The 16,945-nt window shown below is 41.2% G+C and overlaps 1 protein-coding gene across 6 annotated transcripts in view; it reads right to left on the bottom strand.

The window, feature by feature from the left end:
• Inpp4b (inositol polyphosphate-4-phosphatase type II B) overlaps window positions 1-16,945 on the bottom strand; it is a 762,195-nt gene that overhangs the window by 186,853 nt on the left and 558,397 nt on the right. For all 6 annotated transcript variants that reach the window (XM_026777265.1, XM_026777268.1, XM_013354610.2 and 3 more), the window contains 2 exons: window positions 11,001-11,112; window positions 5,481-5,553 (listed from right to left, as the gene is read on the bottom strand). In XM_026777265.1, coding sequence (XP_026633066.1) covers window positions 5,481-5,553; window positions 11,001-11,112 — 185 coding nt within the window. The remainder of the gene's footprint in view (window positions 1-5,480; window positions 5,554-11,000; window positions 11,113-16,945) is intronic.

Genomic DNA, 16,945 nt, shown 5'->3' with positions numbered 1-16,945 from the left:
TGCTCATCTTGACTCTCTGCATGGCTACCAGGAGGAGGTAAAACAATTTATGTAAATAGGAACTGACGTCATTGATTTAAGATCTTCCACAATGATGATTTTAATGGACCATGGAACCTTAGAGGGAATCCGTTCATTCCATACTTTCAATTATACAGTGTTTAATTGTCTAATTTTACAGCTGATTGTACAGATGCCATCTCATCCCTAAGTGCTGAACTCCATCATTCAGAGTATGTCCTGGTAATTCAGTTTGATGCCGATGCCCCCTCAATGGTGCTCACCATTTTCTTAGACTTATACACATCTGAAATGGTTCTCAAGAACTGAACAATCAAAACAGAAATAACAGACACGCTGACAGGAAGAGGAAGTAAGAAAACCACGAGAGTGCAAAAAGCAGGGAGAGAGATGGCTCTGTGAAAGGCAATACATGTGATATGAATCGTTCACAGATTCTGCTCCCAGGGCTGGAGATGAATCCATGATTAAGAATGATTAGTATTCTGCCAGAGGGCCTGAGTTCAGTTCCTTGCACCCATGTTGGATGGCTCACGGCTGCCTGTAACCCCAATTCTAGGAAATCCAATGCTTCTGTCTTCAGAAGTCACCCACACCAAGGGCACATACCCAAGCACAGATAAATGCATATGGACATAATTTTATATTTAATGATAGAAATAAGCTCCCAAAGAATTTGTAGTGACACTTCTCTAGATAAGTTAAGGAATCTAGGTGTGTTGCCATCATTCAATACCAAGAAAATACTACATAGAAATAGATTTTCAGCTGAATTAGAAAACATTGCTTCTCTCATCCAACCAGACCCACAAATTCTTAGTCTTCCCACTGTTGATTTAGTGATGGAGGAAGGTCATTGGCTAATAAAGAAACTGCCTTGGCCCATCTGATAGGGCAGAATTTAGATAGGCGGAGTAAACAGAACAGAATGCTGGGAGGAAGAGGAAGTGAGCTCATATGCCTTAGCTGTGCAATCTGGGGCAGATGCGATGAAGCTCCAACCCAGGATGGATGAGGCTAGAATCTTCCCTGTAAGCACACCTCGGTGCTATACATATTATTAGAGATGGGTTAGTCCAGGTGCGAGAGTTAGCCAAGAAGAGGCTAGATATAATGGGCCAAGCAGTATTTAAAAGAATACAATTTGTGTGTTGTTATTTCGGGACATAGACTAGCCAGGCGGCCGGGAGCTGGGCTGTGGGATGAGGCCTGCAGCTCCTACTACAATTTAGGACCAAGAACAATGGAAAATTATAACAGATATCCTGATTAAAAATAAACAAAATAAATTACTCCAGGATGACACTAGAATTCAGTCTACAGAATTTGGATTTGGACTTTGGGTAGTCAGAGAAGGGGTATGCTCAGCCCTGTCCATTCTGTGATGGTCAGGGCAGGCTATAACTGGAAGAACTCAGGCAGTTCCCATTTCATGCAGAGGAAATAGTCACATACTGGCACACCTCTGCTTAAAGCATTTGATATGCCTCAAAGAGTCGCCTCTTCCCCGACCACCACCTTTCTACCAACCTCAGTTAGACTAGAACACCGAGCTAAGACCTGAGAAGGTTTCTTCAGCCTCTCTACTGTTTCTGTCCAACAGACATCTTGTTTGTACTGCACATGCCCTGTGGGTCTTAGTACACAGCTGTGCTGCTGGTTTAGATGTAATAAAGTCTACTAAAGGTCCTTGGGGAAAATGTGTGGCTATCAGTTGGGGCTAATGGGAGATCATAGAAAACTGAAGAAATGAGTCCTCTGGAAGATCATGAAGCCACTGAAGAATGGTGACAATCGCTCTAAAGGAGATGGGAAACTCCAATTTCTGGTCTCTTTCCCTTCTCCTATTCCTTCTTGACTCCTATTGTAAACTGTTTGTTCCATGGCATGCTCCCAACATGACCTGTCAGTAAAGTCAGAGACTGAGCACAAACGGCGTCCCTTGATCACAGCCTCCGAACCTGTGAGCCAAAGTAACTTTTCTCTTTATAATCCACTGCCTCAAGAGTTTGCTCAGCATCTGGGGAGACTTACAATCCACTGTGTGTCAGCATGGGAATGGGAGCCGCCTTTGGAGGATGGTGAGCCATGATCAGGTTTTGGGTTTCCTCCCTTCATCTGCTGCAGTCCTCTGGGCTCATTCCACAGAAACACAACTCACACGTTCCCATCCTCGCTTTTCCCAGGAGGAGAGAGGAGGCTGCACCAGCCACTGTGTGGTCTGAGAGGGGAAGGCAAGAGGAAAGGACAAAGCCAAAGTCCTTTCTTATTAAAGCAGAGGTCCTCTGAGTGGTAGGAATGACCTCCATTCTGGAGCTTGAAGGTCATTACCAAAGAAGCTGAAATAATAAAAGTTTCTGTCTTTCTCTTCACCCCCCCTTCCCTCTCTCTTTCTCTGGTTTGGGATCACCATTAAATAATAAACCATGTAGAAGAATTGGCAGTTTTGTCTGGCTCACTTGAAATCTCAAAGTTGTGCATACACCAAGACTAAAAACTTATATTTAATAACCAAATTTTATTTTACCAGCAAATTTTTGGTCAGATTCTACAAGATGGAAGATTTTTATTATGTCAGTAGAAAATCTATTATTAATCAATGTGAAATTCAATTTGCCAGGTTTAAGAGTCCTATGTTTGTTAATGTATGCAGTACGTTCTAACATGGAAAGTCAGAAGCGGTGCATCTGTAGGAGCTGACAATCTGCATCACCTACAATGTAAGAGGAGAAAGTGGCCTATGCTATTTTGTGAAGAAAGAAGTGGATATATTGGGCTTGTTTTGAAGAAAGGTTGTGGTTCATCTTTGAATCAAAAAGAACTAATAAATTCCCGAAACAGAAATGTAGGCTGTATGTATTTGTGAATGACAGTGGCACATTCCCTATATCTGTTTACTTCCAATTTATAATCCTAGAAATTACCAGTGCTTGATACATATGACCCCAGTCCAGAAAACAGCATGACAGTGGCCTTTACAAAACAAAAGCTAATTTCATGACTCAGTAAATAGTGATGTATCCAAAGAAGATGCTATATCAAGACCAATGTTTGCTGACAGCCAGAAACTCATAAAAGGGTCATGAGCCAGTCTGATTTAACATCCTAATAAAAAGATTCAGAGAGTAAGTTACTCTTAAGAGATATAAAATATGTGTACATATTTGATAATTATTAAAGAGAGAATCCTCTTCTCAAAAAAGCTTTTGGATGTAAATGAGAATTTCTAGAAAATAATTACAGTACATTAGGAGTTTGTATGTGACTCCACAAGAAAGGACATACTATGAAATGCCCATGGAATGTTTTGAAAAAGGTGGGAAATTTTCAAAATCAAAACTGTGCTTGCTGCATCAATTCAAACAGTAAAGTGTCAAAAAGAAGCCAGCTCTGGAGAGCGGGCTCAGGGGGGTCTCCTGCTGCTGCACAGGCCTGTGGGCATGAGGTTCAGTCCTCAGCTCCCATGTCAAGCACTGAGAGTGGCTGCATGCACCTCCAGCCTCAGCATGGTAGAGAAGCTTGTAGTTGACAGGACAGACTGACTCCAAGAATCCCAGAGCAACCAGTCTAGATGAAACTGTGAACTCTGGGTTGGGGTCAAACCTTGTTTCAAAAAAATAAGGTGAAGAGCGATTGAGAAAGCCACCCACAGCCCACATCTGGCCCAGAAAAATGCATGCAGAGGTGGGCTGTGGATCACTCATGAAGTTACATACAACAAAGCAGAACAAGATTTCACAGGGGAAGCCCAGCATTGCTCAGGAGAATTTGGTCATTGACATGAAAGGCTGAAAGCCAGTTAGAGCCACCTTGATGCTTGGCACCAGTTCTGGGAGCTTGAGTGTGCTCTTACTTTAACAAGGCAAATTGTCTTCCAACACTACAGGAACCTTTCTGCTATTCAGAGGCAGAGAGGCAGAGGAGGTGCATGTATTATGTAAGTAGATAGGAAAGCCCACCTAGTGTCTGTAGGCCACCATACCTGCTATACTTCTTTGAGTTCCAAGTTCACTGACCCAACTCCCCATTCCCTAAAATTAAATTTAACTTCTTACTACTATTCTGCCTAAAAAAAATAAAAGTGCGACACACAATAGGGAGGCTGAATGAGAGCTGTTGCCCAGAGGCTAAAGGGTGGGGATGTTTATCCCATAGGTGGTGGTGCTGTTTGGTATGGTTATGGAGTCTGACAGGAGGAAGCACATGGTTAAGGATGGGGTTTGTGGTATACAGCCCCACTCTGCTTCCGTTCCCTAAGCTTCCTGTTTGGGTTAAAGATGTGATCTTTCAGCTTCCTGCTTGAGCCACCACACTGCTCCTTGCTGTCATGCCACCTCACTATGAGGGATTCTTCCCTCTCTGGAACCACAAGTACCCACACAATGTTTCCTTAAGTTGCTTCTGATTATATTTTAACATAACAACTAAAAGGAACCAATTACATGTTTCCAACTTTATTGTATCAATTGCATAATTATAATATGAAATCGTATCAGAGCTTCACAAACATGATAGCTGCTGTGGCTTCTGGAGTTTTGTTGTCTCAGACAGCTAAGGTACTTGAAGATCTTTTTTTAGTGACCTATTAACTTCTCCTTGAGCTTTCTCTGCTGCCATCAGATCCCCAGATTCCAAACACACACACACACACACACACACACACACACACACACACACACACACACACACATACACCACACACACACGCATGGACAAGCTTGGAAAAGGATAAGAACTTTCAGCAAACAGTTTTGTTTTGTTTTTTTTACAACATCTCTAGAAATAGAAATGGAAGATTGTGGTATGACATTCTCTCCCACTCGGTAGGGACTCCATAGCTCACACCACACTGCCAAGTTCCATAGAATACATTAATGCAAAACCTAGAGAAAGCTAATGGCTCCCTTTGTCTATAAAATAAAATTCTCACAGGGGAATTTAAGCAGGTTCATGCTAAAGCTGCTGAGTTTACATAGATAAATATAGAGAAGGAAAGACGGGGGCATGTAAGCCAAAATCATGAGTGAGGTTTTTTTTTTTTTTTTTTTTTTCATAACACACTTCTTATCTAAAGTCTAAGACTTAGTTTGGGTTTTTTAAATTTAAAAACTCTAACTTTAGAACACGGACTCAATTGGCCTCATTCTTCCTAATGTAAGGTAACTAAAAAGAAGCTGTTGACGTCTTACATCCTGCACATTCTTTGAGGTTGACTGGATTAGGACATTTAGAACTATATTCAGAACTGAGTGGAAGGTCACCCCCCCAAACCCATTACCTACATCAAAACAGAAAATTAATAATCCGTTACGTTTTTCTCCATCAAGCATGGAGTAAACAGAGTACTCAGGAGGGCCTCTGAGAGGATGCTGTCCAAGTTCAATACCATGGATTTCATAGAAAATTAAAATTTATGTTCATATAGCATTAACACAAGTTTCCAAAGTTGAGTTACATACCTGCATTTAATAAAGGTGAGTTGTCCTTCCCGCTCCCACTTTCTGCGGCTGTACATTCATACGCTAGTGCACACTAGGAATTAATGGGAAAAAAATGCAATCACACTTTAAAATAATGAAATGAGAGACTAAATGATTTACTTTTGTTTGCAAAAACATGAAGCTCTGCATGTGGTTTCAAGAGTTTTAAACAAGCTATCTGCTTCTAGCTACATCTTGAATGTATTTTTTGCTTAAGCTGTGAACATTTATTCATGTTTATATGTAATACATATAAACTGTGTAATTACAGAGTACATTTTATTTCTGATTAAATGGCACTTGAGGAATAGCTAAAAAGAAAATGACTGTCCTTCAAGTACAAAAATAAAATTTACATCCTTAGGAAAGTGAGCCAAGGACCCAAATATTTATATTCCCGTCACACTGGTGAATTTCAGCATACGAACTCCTATATTTCAAGTAAAGAAAACATGAAATAAAAATATATTGAATAATCTCATTTCTAGGACAAACAGATATTCTTTGTCTCTAACAAAACAGTGCAAACCCTGTCTCATAAAATAAGAGGTGCATTACAAGTAAACTGACGTGCAAAGCTAGTGATTAAGAGTTCATAATATCTGAGGCTAAGGATTCCCTGGTTAGAGGAGAAGAAGGAACTGAAGAGGACATGTCCCCAGTTATCAAGCCATAGTAGGAGTCAGGGTCCCAAATCCTCCTTTGTCTTCCTATGAAGCTGTAACTGACAGAAGAAACGAAATTCTCCTATCCTCAGTGGGCTGATGAGAGACTAATTTTCCTTCTTCTACCAAAGAGAATTTTCACAGCAAGCACGTCAGATATTAATAGTTAATATAAACAAAATAAAATAAACAGAAGGCCTAGAATGTTCTTTCATTGTGAGAGTCTTAGGGAAACTGTAATCTATCTGTAGGTCCTGCTAGGCTCTTCAGGGAAAAGTCCACAGCCTCAGATACCAGTCCCCAAGGGGGTGACCTAAAATTCCTTGGGCTATTTCCTGTCTGTTCTCATATGTATCTTCTTACCCTCATTTCTGCCCCTTATTCCTTTTCCCAGGGATGGTCTCTCCTAGAGGCTCAGACATGGAACCCTCATGAAAACGGAGTATTCATATTCCTGGAACAGTTTTGAGGAGGAAGACATATAACCCACGTCTTTATTAATGACTCTGAAATCTGTCTACTACATGTGCCTTGACTGTGACATTCAGTTACACTATGCAGTAAGCTTGTTAATATGGTTTTGCCATTTCTATATTGAGTTCCATCTATACAGAGGAGTTACTATGAATTTAAGTCTTTTAAATGCTTCTTCTGACCAGCTACACGTCACTTGTGGTCATCTTCCCTTCTCATAGCAAGGCAGGAAAGGTACTCCTGATATCACCGGAGAAAGTTGCAGTGAGACTTGGGTCTATTTAAGGTTCATTTCCCTTGTTTCCAATATGTCCTCATCTCATCTCCATCTACACAAAGCTGTTAAATGACCGTTTAGGAACACAGCGATCATCATCTCAGCATGGAGTGCCTATTGGCTGAAGTCAGATCTCACTGCCTCAGACTGGGGTGGAGACACTTTCCTAGTTTGTGTGTGACAGATGTTCATGAAATCATTAGATACAGCTTTGAGATATCGTCTTTTGAAGAAGAGCATTGACAACAGAATGCAGCGTAGTGATCTATCTGGAACCTTTTACACAAAATCCTGAATTCACAGAGATCAGGCTGCTGTTCTGAGATACTATTATTCTCCGTGGAGGCAGCGCTGGCTCTTTGTAGTCAAAGACCACTTTATGCTTGATTCCTCATAGAAGATTCTCATCTGTGCAGACGACACACAGAAATGGGATCTTCCCACTCCACGTCGCCCATCCAAACTGCAAATCAGACTACCGGTATCATATCAACTCAATAGCACTGTAATTTTGAACAACTATTCTGTTTGCTGGAGAGTTAGATCCATGACAAAAAAAAATCAGACAACACCCCACACAACTGATTAAATCAACTAATATTGCTCACCAGATATCAAGTTACCAAATTGGCTAGCATACTGATTTTAGGTTTATATACTCTAGAACTGTAACAAAATAAGAGTCTGTTTTTGAAGTCACTTAGACAATGCATTTTGTTATGGAATTCTAAACTAGCTATTGCAAGAGACAGCCTTTAGTAGGTTTCAATCTACATGACACACATGCCACTTCTTGACCTAACTGTACAAGTTTTACTTTCCTCCTCCTAATCCAAGGAATTTTATTATCTGATTTCTTTCTCCTCTCTCTCTCTCTCTCTCTCTCTCTCTCTCTCTCTCTCTCTCTCTCTCTCTCTCGTGCAAACATGTATGTACAAACATCCATGTGCACACTGTGGAAGATGCCAGAACCTTGAGTGTTTCCCTCAACCACTCTCCATTTTAGTGTCTTGAGAGGCTGTCTCTCACTGAACAGGAAGCTCGCCATTTTGGCCAAGATGGCTGGCCAGAAAGCTGTCAGGATCAATCTGTCTATACCCTAGGCCCACAGTGCTGGAGTTCCAAATAGTCACGGGCAAGCTCAACTTGTTAATGGGTGCTGGGTCTCAAATGCTTGTTTGGCTAGTGCTGTTATCAACTGAGCCATCTCCCCAACCATTCGAAGCCATGTGGACTCTAAAGATGTTGACTGTTTCAGTGAATGAACTTCTTTATCAGTCGTCAGTCACGAACATCTCATAGCTCTAGTGACAGATACTGGCCCACATTTCATGACAATTTTGAGTGGGAAGATCTACAGAGAGATTTATCCTTCTGAAAATATGTCATAAAGCATGGAAATAAAACTTATTTTCATGTAATTCATATGATTATTATATATATGAGAACTTAATATATATTTACCACTTAACCATAAATTTTCTTAGGAATTGCTGAGGAGTATAAATCATTTTATAGAGAGAAAAGCACAAAAAGTTAAGATTTGTTAAAAGTTCGAACAGGATAAAGTTTTATGCCAACAATGTTTGGCATGTTTACCTGTCTTGTTAACTTCTGACACTCACAGTATGATCTGAGACTGTCAATGTCTATCAAAGAAAAGTTTCATGTGTGATGAATCCACATTGCTGGCCCATTAAAATTGTGTGCTACTTTGGTGGGGTACCTCCCAGGTAGCAAGTTCCACATTTCTGAGAAGACCATCCCTCAGGCTTTTACACAGCGTTGTCATAATGAACTACAGTGCAGGGCAGGTGAACCGTGAGGAGAATACAGAGGGGGCTCAAGGCAGACCCAGCATCCCTCCATTTGCAGCATCATCGCAGCAGCTAACTGGAATCCGGGGTGGGTGAGCTGTTGGGATACAGCAGATGTGTCCTGTGTCGCACTGATCCCTCAGGTTACACTGCTTCGTTCGGCAAACAGCCTGATGTCAAGCAGCAGGAGAGTTGAGAAAACAGTCAGTACGGAGAGCTCCAGAGAAAGCAGATTCAGCAGCTAATCTCTGAAGTGGGAGCTGATGCTACGGCAGCTGGGGGCCTGATATGTTGCTCCAGGTTTAGGCAGGCCTGTCTGCATACTTCAGCACCTGGTGCCCAGTTTAGAATTCAAATTGTCTTCCTTCCAACTTAATGTGTGAACGTGTGTAATGGTGGCAAAGATGAGCGTTATGTGGCATGCTCTAGGGAGCATGGTTGGAGTGGAAGGACCAAGCCCCAGACCAGACATCTCATATGCACAAACTGCAGATCTGCTGCAGAAATCATCATGGCCCAACTGTCATAGGAGCCTTGGGATATGTCACAGTGTGTGATAACATTCCTGGAGGATGCAAGAGGAGAATGAGGTTTGGGGAAGAAGAAATATCAGCTCGTTCAGGGAAAAGAGAAACTTTTTTTTTTTTTAAAGACAGTCTTAGATACTGTTGTTTTAAAGAGAAATATGTTTTGTAAATGTTAAGTAAATATAATCCCCCAAGTAGATATTTCCCAAGGCTCAAATGTCAAGCATATTCCATGCTGGATAATCTTGGTTGTCAGCTTGACTACAAATGGAACCAACAAGCTGCTGGGCACTCCTGTGACAGTGTTTCTCAGAAAGATTATCTGAAGCAGGAAAATCCATCCTGAATGTTGGCTGTTCCTCCTGGTGGCAGCCCAAAGAAAGGGACGCCGAAGAAGAAGCATGGCTTTTTGCCTGCTAGTCTTTACTCTTGTTGGCAATTTTATCCGTCCTGTTGCTGTGGCATTTTTTTCCCTCATGTTAGAACCAACTTCTTTGGCATGCCAACATGAATGAAGACCAAGAGGTCTCCAGGAATCCTTCAGGCCTCTGGCACCAGGTCAGGACCACAGAGGTAACCAGCCTTACAGACTGAACAACTACTGACTTCTCCACCTCTCCAGTGTGAGGCAGCATTGTTGGCCTACCTGGACCATGCCCTTCATATAACACACACACACACACACACACATACACACACACACACACACACACACACACACACACACACACTCATTCTACCAGTGTCAGCTCTGTTCCTTTACAGACCCTGACTAATTCCAAGTTAAGGAGCAACAAACTAGAAAAAAAGTCACAAGTCACAACAGGCTTTATGCTTTAAAATGTTCATTTAAGACAAAGTATAAGTCATAGTAAAATTATTGTAATTAAAATTATAACATAAAATAAACATAACATATATGAAATATAACATGAAATAGTAAATGTTCTATTAAACTCCCGGAAGTCTTTTTAAAGCCTGAACTGTACACCTCAATTGCTTTAATACAATAAAAATTACATTCGTAAGAAAAATATTTAGGCTGATATTTATATTGTCTGTTGTTATTGCTGTTGTTCTAGAAAAGGGAGAAGAAAGAGAAAGGCCTGTACAGACATTCCTTGGGCTTGAGCTTCAAAAACAGTTTTACTTTATTTATTACATTGCTAGCATTGTCATCTGGAGGATGACATACATCTGTTTTTTTCTGCTCTCTTTTTCTCTTTCTTTTTTTCTCTCTCTCTCCCTCTCCTTCTCCCTCTCCCTCTGTCTCCCCTTCGTGCAATTTTATAAAATACAAAGTTCTGGTTCAATATGCTCTCCTTCATATAAAATTCAAATTAGAAGTATGCCTCTTTCCAAATACGTCTTTGGGAATAAAGAGCAGGCTACACTTGGCTGTCACCTTCCCAGAATCCTCCCCGTGCCTCCTGCAGGGTAATCATGGCAAAATACAACAACGATCTCCACTTTTGTTCTCACTGAGAAGAGATGATATCAACATGGGGGCTGGCACGGAAGAGAAAGGTGTTCTGAATGGCACAGCTCTGTGCAGCACCGGGTAAATGGCACTCTGCTTCAGAGGAAATGCGCATATCCTGCTTCGACTCCAGAGATGATTTCTCATTTAGCTTTTGAATAATGAGATTTCAAAGCCCACAGGGTGTTGGCAACACAGGCTTCTGGCCAAGCTTATCATTTCTAATTTAATCTGCACAGCAAGCTGCTTGCAACCCTACCTTTTGTCCCTGCACATCTGTTGTGATATGGTCGGTATCCCCATCCTCAATCTCCCCCATCTTCACGAGGCTGACTTCTATGGTGCCAACTGCTTTGCCACCATCTGAGGTTCTGCAAGAGAAGAATCAATGAAACACTAAGGTAAGTATCTTCTCTCTTATAAGAAATCCAGAAAGCAATAGCTTCTTAAAACAGGGGATTGATACACTGTAAACAGATCTGGTACATACACAGCAAATCACATTGCTAGCATTGTGTTATTTTCATGAATTCATGAGGTAGGACTACAAACTGCAATGTGAAGATGAACCCCCCAAAAGGCTCTAAATGGTACCCTAGAGGAAAGAGTGTGATGCAAGAGATCAACACTCTACACCATATTATAAACCCTGGGCTATAATTGTGAATCTCTACAGCAGCCCAAGCTCTTGCCCCTCCATCTCAACCACCAGACACAAAGTTCATGTTTATCACAGAAGTAGTACGGAGTAAAACAGAAGAACTGTCTATGCATACTGGTGTAGATGGCGACTGCTCTCAAAATTTGACTGGGTTCCTAATTTTTAACATTTTCTTCTCAAGAGAGAAAGCAAAGAAAATTGTGTCCCAGCAAACCCAATTGAGGTTGCATAAAGCAGAGCCAACGAATTTGTGTAGTAGAGCATCCTAGACAAAAGTAGGGATCTAAAGCAGAAATGACTCATCAAGAACAAAGGGACAACCCGAGGCGTCCAACTCTTTATGGTTATTAGTCACTGAAAGGCTCATCTATGTTTAGTGACGATACTGACTTATTAGTAAGATCTTCACCAGCATATAATAATAAGGCAAGCTAAAGATAAAATTAACAAACCACGAAGTTTGAGGATTATCTAGGTTTTTTTCCCTAAACAGGAAAATCTGAAGAATAAATTGTTCCATTACACTATGGAAACTCCACCACTGTGATACAAAGTTTCCCTTTAGCCTCGTGAAAGCAGAAAATGTGCAATTCCAAAGGTCTGATGTGTTATAACTTCCATTTAAGCCCTGCTGGCTCAGTGTCTCGGGTTAGACACTAATATTCTTTGCTAATGTTCTATTCTGAAATCTAACTTTATTCTGGGTATTGCTGTTGTATATAATTTAATAAGCACCTTCTGAAGACCCCTGTGTTGTTATAAGAAGTGTCAGAAAAAGAAACAAGAATATCAATGTAGTTCATCAAAATGCTAATTAAAGAATGAGTAAGTGGAAATGATGCTCAGGTGTGTTACTAGAGCATGGTGATTTCCCTTCTAATAAAGCAAAACATAGAAATTAAAATGTACCAAAAGAAACTGAGTAAGACAATTCTGGTAATATTTGTACAACTAACCTCATGTTACAATAAAATAAATAGTATTCACCTAGAAAGAAGTGTGATTTATTGTTAAATAATATGCTATATTTCTTACTAAGATAAGAAATCTAATGATTCGTATTAATTTAAAACCAATAAATTAAAGTATCAACTACAGTTTCGAAATCAAAACAGAAGAACACATCAGATACGTGTGTGTGTGCGCACACACATGCACACATGCATGTGTACTGTGGCCTGTGATAGTGTAGAAAACTTATATTAGTGCCAATTCTGAAAAAGTTTTAAGTAATTCATTTTATCATTTTCTGCTTAAATATGTCCAACAAGGTGTTACAAGTCATCAATGGCCTATCTCTGTGCAATACCTATAGTTAAAGGTTTAATCAGGACCTTTATTGGTAGTATGAATCACCATTTCCCCTGAAATTGATTACCCACTGATTCATTTCCCCCTGAATTTGATTACCCACTAATTGATTGATTTTCTGGTATGAGAGGTCCTTCTGTCTATGTGTTGCTTTTATTGGTTAATGAATAAAGAAACTGACTTGGCCTGATAGGGCAGAGTAGAGCTAGGTGGGGAAAACTAAACTGAATGCTGGGAGAAAGAAGGTGGAGCAGAGAGAAGCCATGGAGCCATGGCCAGAGACTGACACAAGCCGCCAGCTGGAGCCTGGCTGGTAGGCCACAAGCCTCGTGGCAAAATATAAAATAATAGAAATGGGTTAACAAAAGATATAAGAGCTAGCTGGCAATACGACTAAGTGGTTGGCCAAGCAGTGGTTGAAATAGTTTAATTTTTGTGTGATTATTTCAGGTGTCTGAGTGGCCAGGAAACGAATAAGCAACCCCCTACAACAATTTCCCCCTGAAATTGATTATCCACCACAGATACCTTTTAATTCCCAGAGAAGCATTTGAACATTTTTGCTTGAGCATAGTAAGCTTGTCTAATTTTAGGAAATGTGGTGTTTGTGTGTAACACCCTGGATTTCTCTCTCCACTAACACACACGTTCCAGCTGAAGACTGGAACACCTGGTAAAAGGTTTGTTCTCTTGTAGAGCTGAGTAATAAGAGGATCTGTACCCCAATGTGTGCAACAGAAGAGTACCTGAGGGCTGGGTTTGCAAATCATGGACGGTTTTGTGTCTCACATCTGTGACTCAGTCCTGCTTTTCCAGACTGGATTTTGAGAGATGATGAAGGTAAGGTGTCCAGCCACTGTCTTACAAAGGTCTCTACTTCTCCACTTGGACCTGGTGAGAGCACAGCAGGAGGCATGGATAGAGTCTCCATGGCCAGCACATTTAAGACAATTCTCTCCAGAAATGTTGCTGAAGTGGATAGAAAGACTGGTTCACAGGCCAACAATCGATCTTGGCATCTGTATTTCAGGAGTGTGTGAATGCTCACAGCACCTATAGGAGCTTAGTGCTGCTGTGAAATTTAAAATCCTAATGGTGGAGAATGGAAGAATCCCTGTCGCATTACAAGAGAGCCATCTCGGAATGTAAAGGAAGAATAGACAATGCACAAGGGTGTGTGTGTGTGCATGTGTGTGTATGTGTGTGGGCGTGTGTGTATGTGTGTGTGTGTGTGCGTATTTCTGATTCACTGATCTTTTGTTCCCTTTTAAAGTATCTGACTGCTTACTCAATGACTTGGCTGTCATTTGTGTTTCCTACTTTCTCCCCAGTATCAGTGCTTCTCAACCTTCTAAGGGGTAACGCTTTAATACAGTTGCTCACGTTGTGGTGACCCCCCCAATCCATACAATTATTTTTATTGCTACTTTGTAACTGTAATTTTTGCTACTGTTATGAATCATAATGTAAATATCTATGCTTCTTATGCCTAGGTGACCCTTATGAAAGGGTCGTTAGATGCTCCCAAAGAATTCACAACCCACAGATTGAGAACCACTACCCTACAGACTTCTTAGATACTGAGTGGAATATAAGGAAGGCTCTTACTAAAACTACTGACGTTAGAATCCTAGTTTTAATTCTCCTCCCTCCAGTTACTTTACATAGGCAGTGCTTTGAAGTTCTTAGAAGTGCATGCCCCCATTTGAGATTTGTGACTCACAGAGCTGGATCAGGTTATATTCTAAAGAACTGAATCCATGATACCCAAGCCTGTTTCATCCTTTATTGAACGAAAGTACAACGTACATTTTGGGGTCTTAGTTGTTCTACAACACGTTTACACCCAGAGTACAGCCATTAGCACACTTCTTAGTTGGACAAGCCACAGTTCATGAACCTAAAGGTTGTTTCAAATCAACATGTCTAGAGACATGTTTTATTTTGTTTTTCAGATTCAGGACTAAACCCAAAATTTCCTTTATTCTTTATGGCATTCCACAATGTGTTCCAAATGCATGATAAATAGTGTGGCCAGTAAACCAGCATCCATCCTCAGACAGCAGCTAACTACGCTGTCAACTTGTTTCTCATCACTTGGTTTTTCTAAGCAACAGTAGCTTCCCCAAACTCGGGATGAAAACCCTACTAGACGCTAACTTTTGAAAATGTATTGTTATCTCTTCAAATATATATTGAAGAGCACTTTGGACCAGGAGCCAAGAGACCCCAGTTCTTCTCCCAGCTCAGCTACAGATTCGCTCCTTTGAGTTAAGGCACGGCACTCTTCTGGGTTCAGCTTAATTCACTGGAAAAGAGAGTTCAAAGTGCTACTGAAAAAAGAAAGCCCTCTAAGCCCCGTGCTCTGCTCACTTCTGGTCCCCTCCACACATGCAGGTGAGCAGCCAGCATGTTGACACAGATGTGGGGAAAACGCCAGGCATGATCCAGCCTCCTCCTTATACCTCATCCGCCCACCGTCTACATTTACCACCAAAGAAGCCAAATACCTGCCATACTTGGGGAGTAACTAACAACAAACTTGACTGAAACAAATGCAAAGGTAATCCCAGTGCATCCTAGTAATTCATGTGGCAATGCAATGAGGCTGGAGTATTAAACACCCATGTGCATGGAGAGAGACCAAGTGCTTTTATGTGGACAATGCCAGCTCATTACCACCAGGGAAAGCACAGGAGAAGAAAAAGAGGGATAAGCTACGCCCCCTACAGCATTTCCATCAGAGCATCAAGTTTCCTTTCCGTCCTCAAAGGGACTTAAATATTTAATTGTGACAAGGTGTGGAAGGGAAAGAACGAGGAGATTTCATACAAATGTATATGCCCTTCCATTTTAGACGGCCTTTCACCTAGGCTTTCAGAGATATGGAGTACAGTAGTGATGGGGGTCTCAAAAGTCTGACTTTAAAATACAGCCCCTAATGCTTCCTAATGAAATATTCAGTCTCACGGGCTGAACTACTGAAATCTACACATATTTTTCGAATATAGAAGGAAATGTAAAACAGTCTGTTAATAACACATATTCTCTAAGATTTTTTTCTTCCTACCTATTTTGCTATCCTTTAACAGATCAAAAAGAAAAAGAAAAGAAAAGCGCTTTCTGAAGATGTTAAACATCAAAATGTAAACAACGCCTCTCCTCCGGAAATGCCACTGCCATGCAAACCAAGCAATGTCTCTGTAAACATCCAGGGGGAAGTCATCATTAGCACTGTCAGGCTGTGTGAATATCAAGCAGTTCTGGTGTCAAACCCAGGGATTTGCAGCCATGAGACATGCTGTGCATCGAAGGCATCGAGACAAGCAGCTAGAAAATGAAAATCTCATCCGGACATGCAAATAAACAAAGGCCATATGTAGCAGACACGGCGAGTCTTTCTGGTGTATATAATTATGCCTTCAGAATAAGCCAGGGAGCATGGAAGTGAGAAGTCCATGTAGGTACAGATACCCGGCGACATCCGTATTCTGTATGACATTCCTGAATATTCAAAGCCGCGGAACTCTTCCGTGCAAGTATTTAAACAATGGGTCTCAGTCTTATAGCCTACACACTATTATGTCACCCTTGGGATTTGAATCCCTCCTCTTTATGAATTTACTCCGAGAAATACTATGGGATTTGACCTCTCTTCTATGAAGCTCTAACACAATCCAACATATCCGGCTGGGCCCGAATTTCCCAACCTATAGTTTCTAATACCCTTTCTCTTGACTTCATTAGTTTATATTTTATGAATTTTAAACCAAGCCCTCATGTATTAAATCCAAAGTCACTCATATAAGGAGAATTCATTTCTAAAACCCAAGCCCCAAATATCCTATTTCTACCTTTGCTCCACTCCAATCTTTCACCAGGTCCCAGTGTTTTCTTCCTCGTGGTGTCTCTGGCAGGTTCCCCAGAGCACATCGCAAGCAGCTTCATCTCTTACCTCTAGTTCTACTTCAAGATCCTTCCTCTCTCATCCAGTCCACAGCAGGTTCTTCCTCTCACATCCCATCCACACCAGGTCCTTCCTCTGACATTACATCTGCACCAGGTCCTTCCTCTCACATCCACACCAGGTCCTTCCTCTCACATCCACACCAGGTCCTTCCTCTCACATCCCATCCACACCAGGTCCTTCCTCTCACATCCCATCCACACCAGGTCCTTCCTCTGACATCCCATCCACACCAGGTCCTTCCTCTGACATCCCATCCGCACCA

This window comes from Microtus ochrogaster, unplaced genomic scaffold (genome assembly GCF_000317375.1).
Source record: "Microtus ochrogaster isolate Prairie Vole_2 unplaced genomic scaffold, MicOch1.0 UNK51, whole genome shotgun sequence".
Taxonomy (NCBI): Eukaryota; Metazoa; Chordata; class Mammalia; order Rodentia; family Cricetidae; genus Microtus; species Microtus ochrogaster.
The sequence above is the reverse complement of the archived record's forward strand: the minus strand, read 5'-3'. Positions and strand labels throughout refer to the sequence as shown.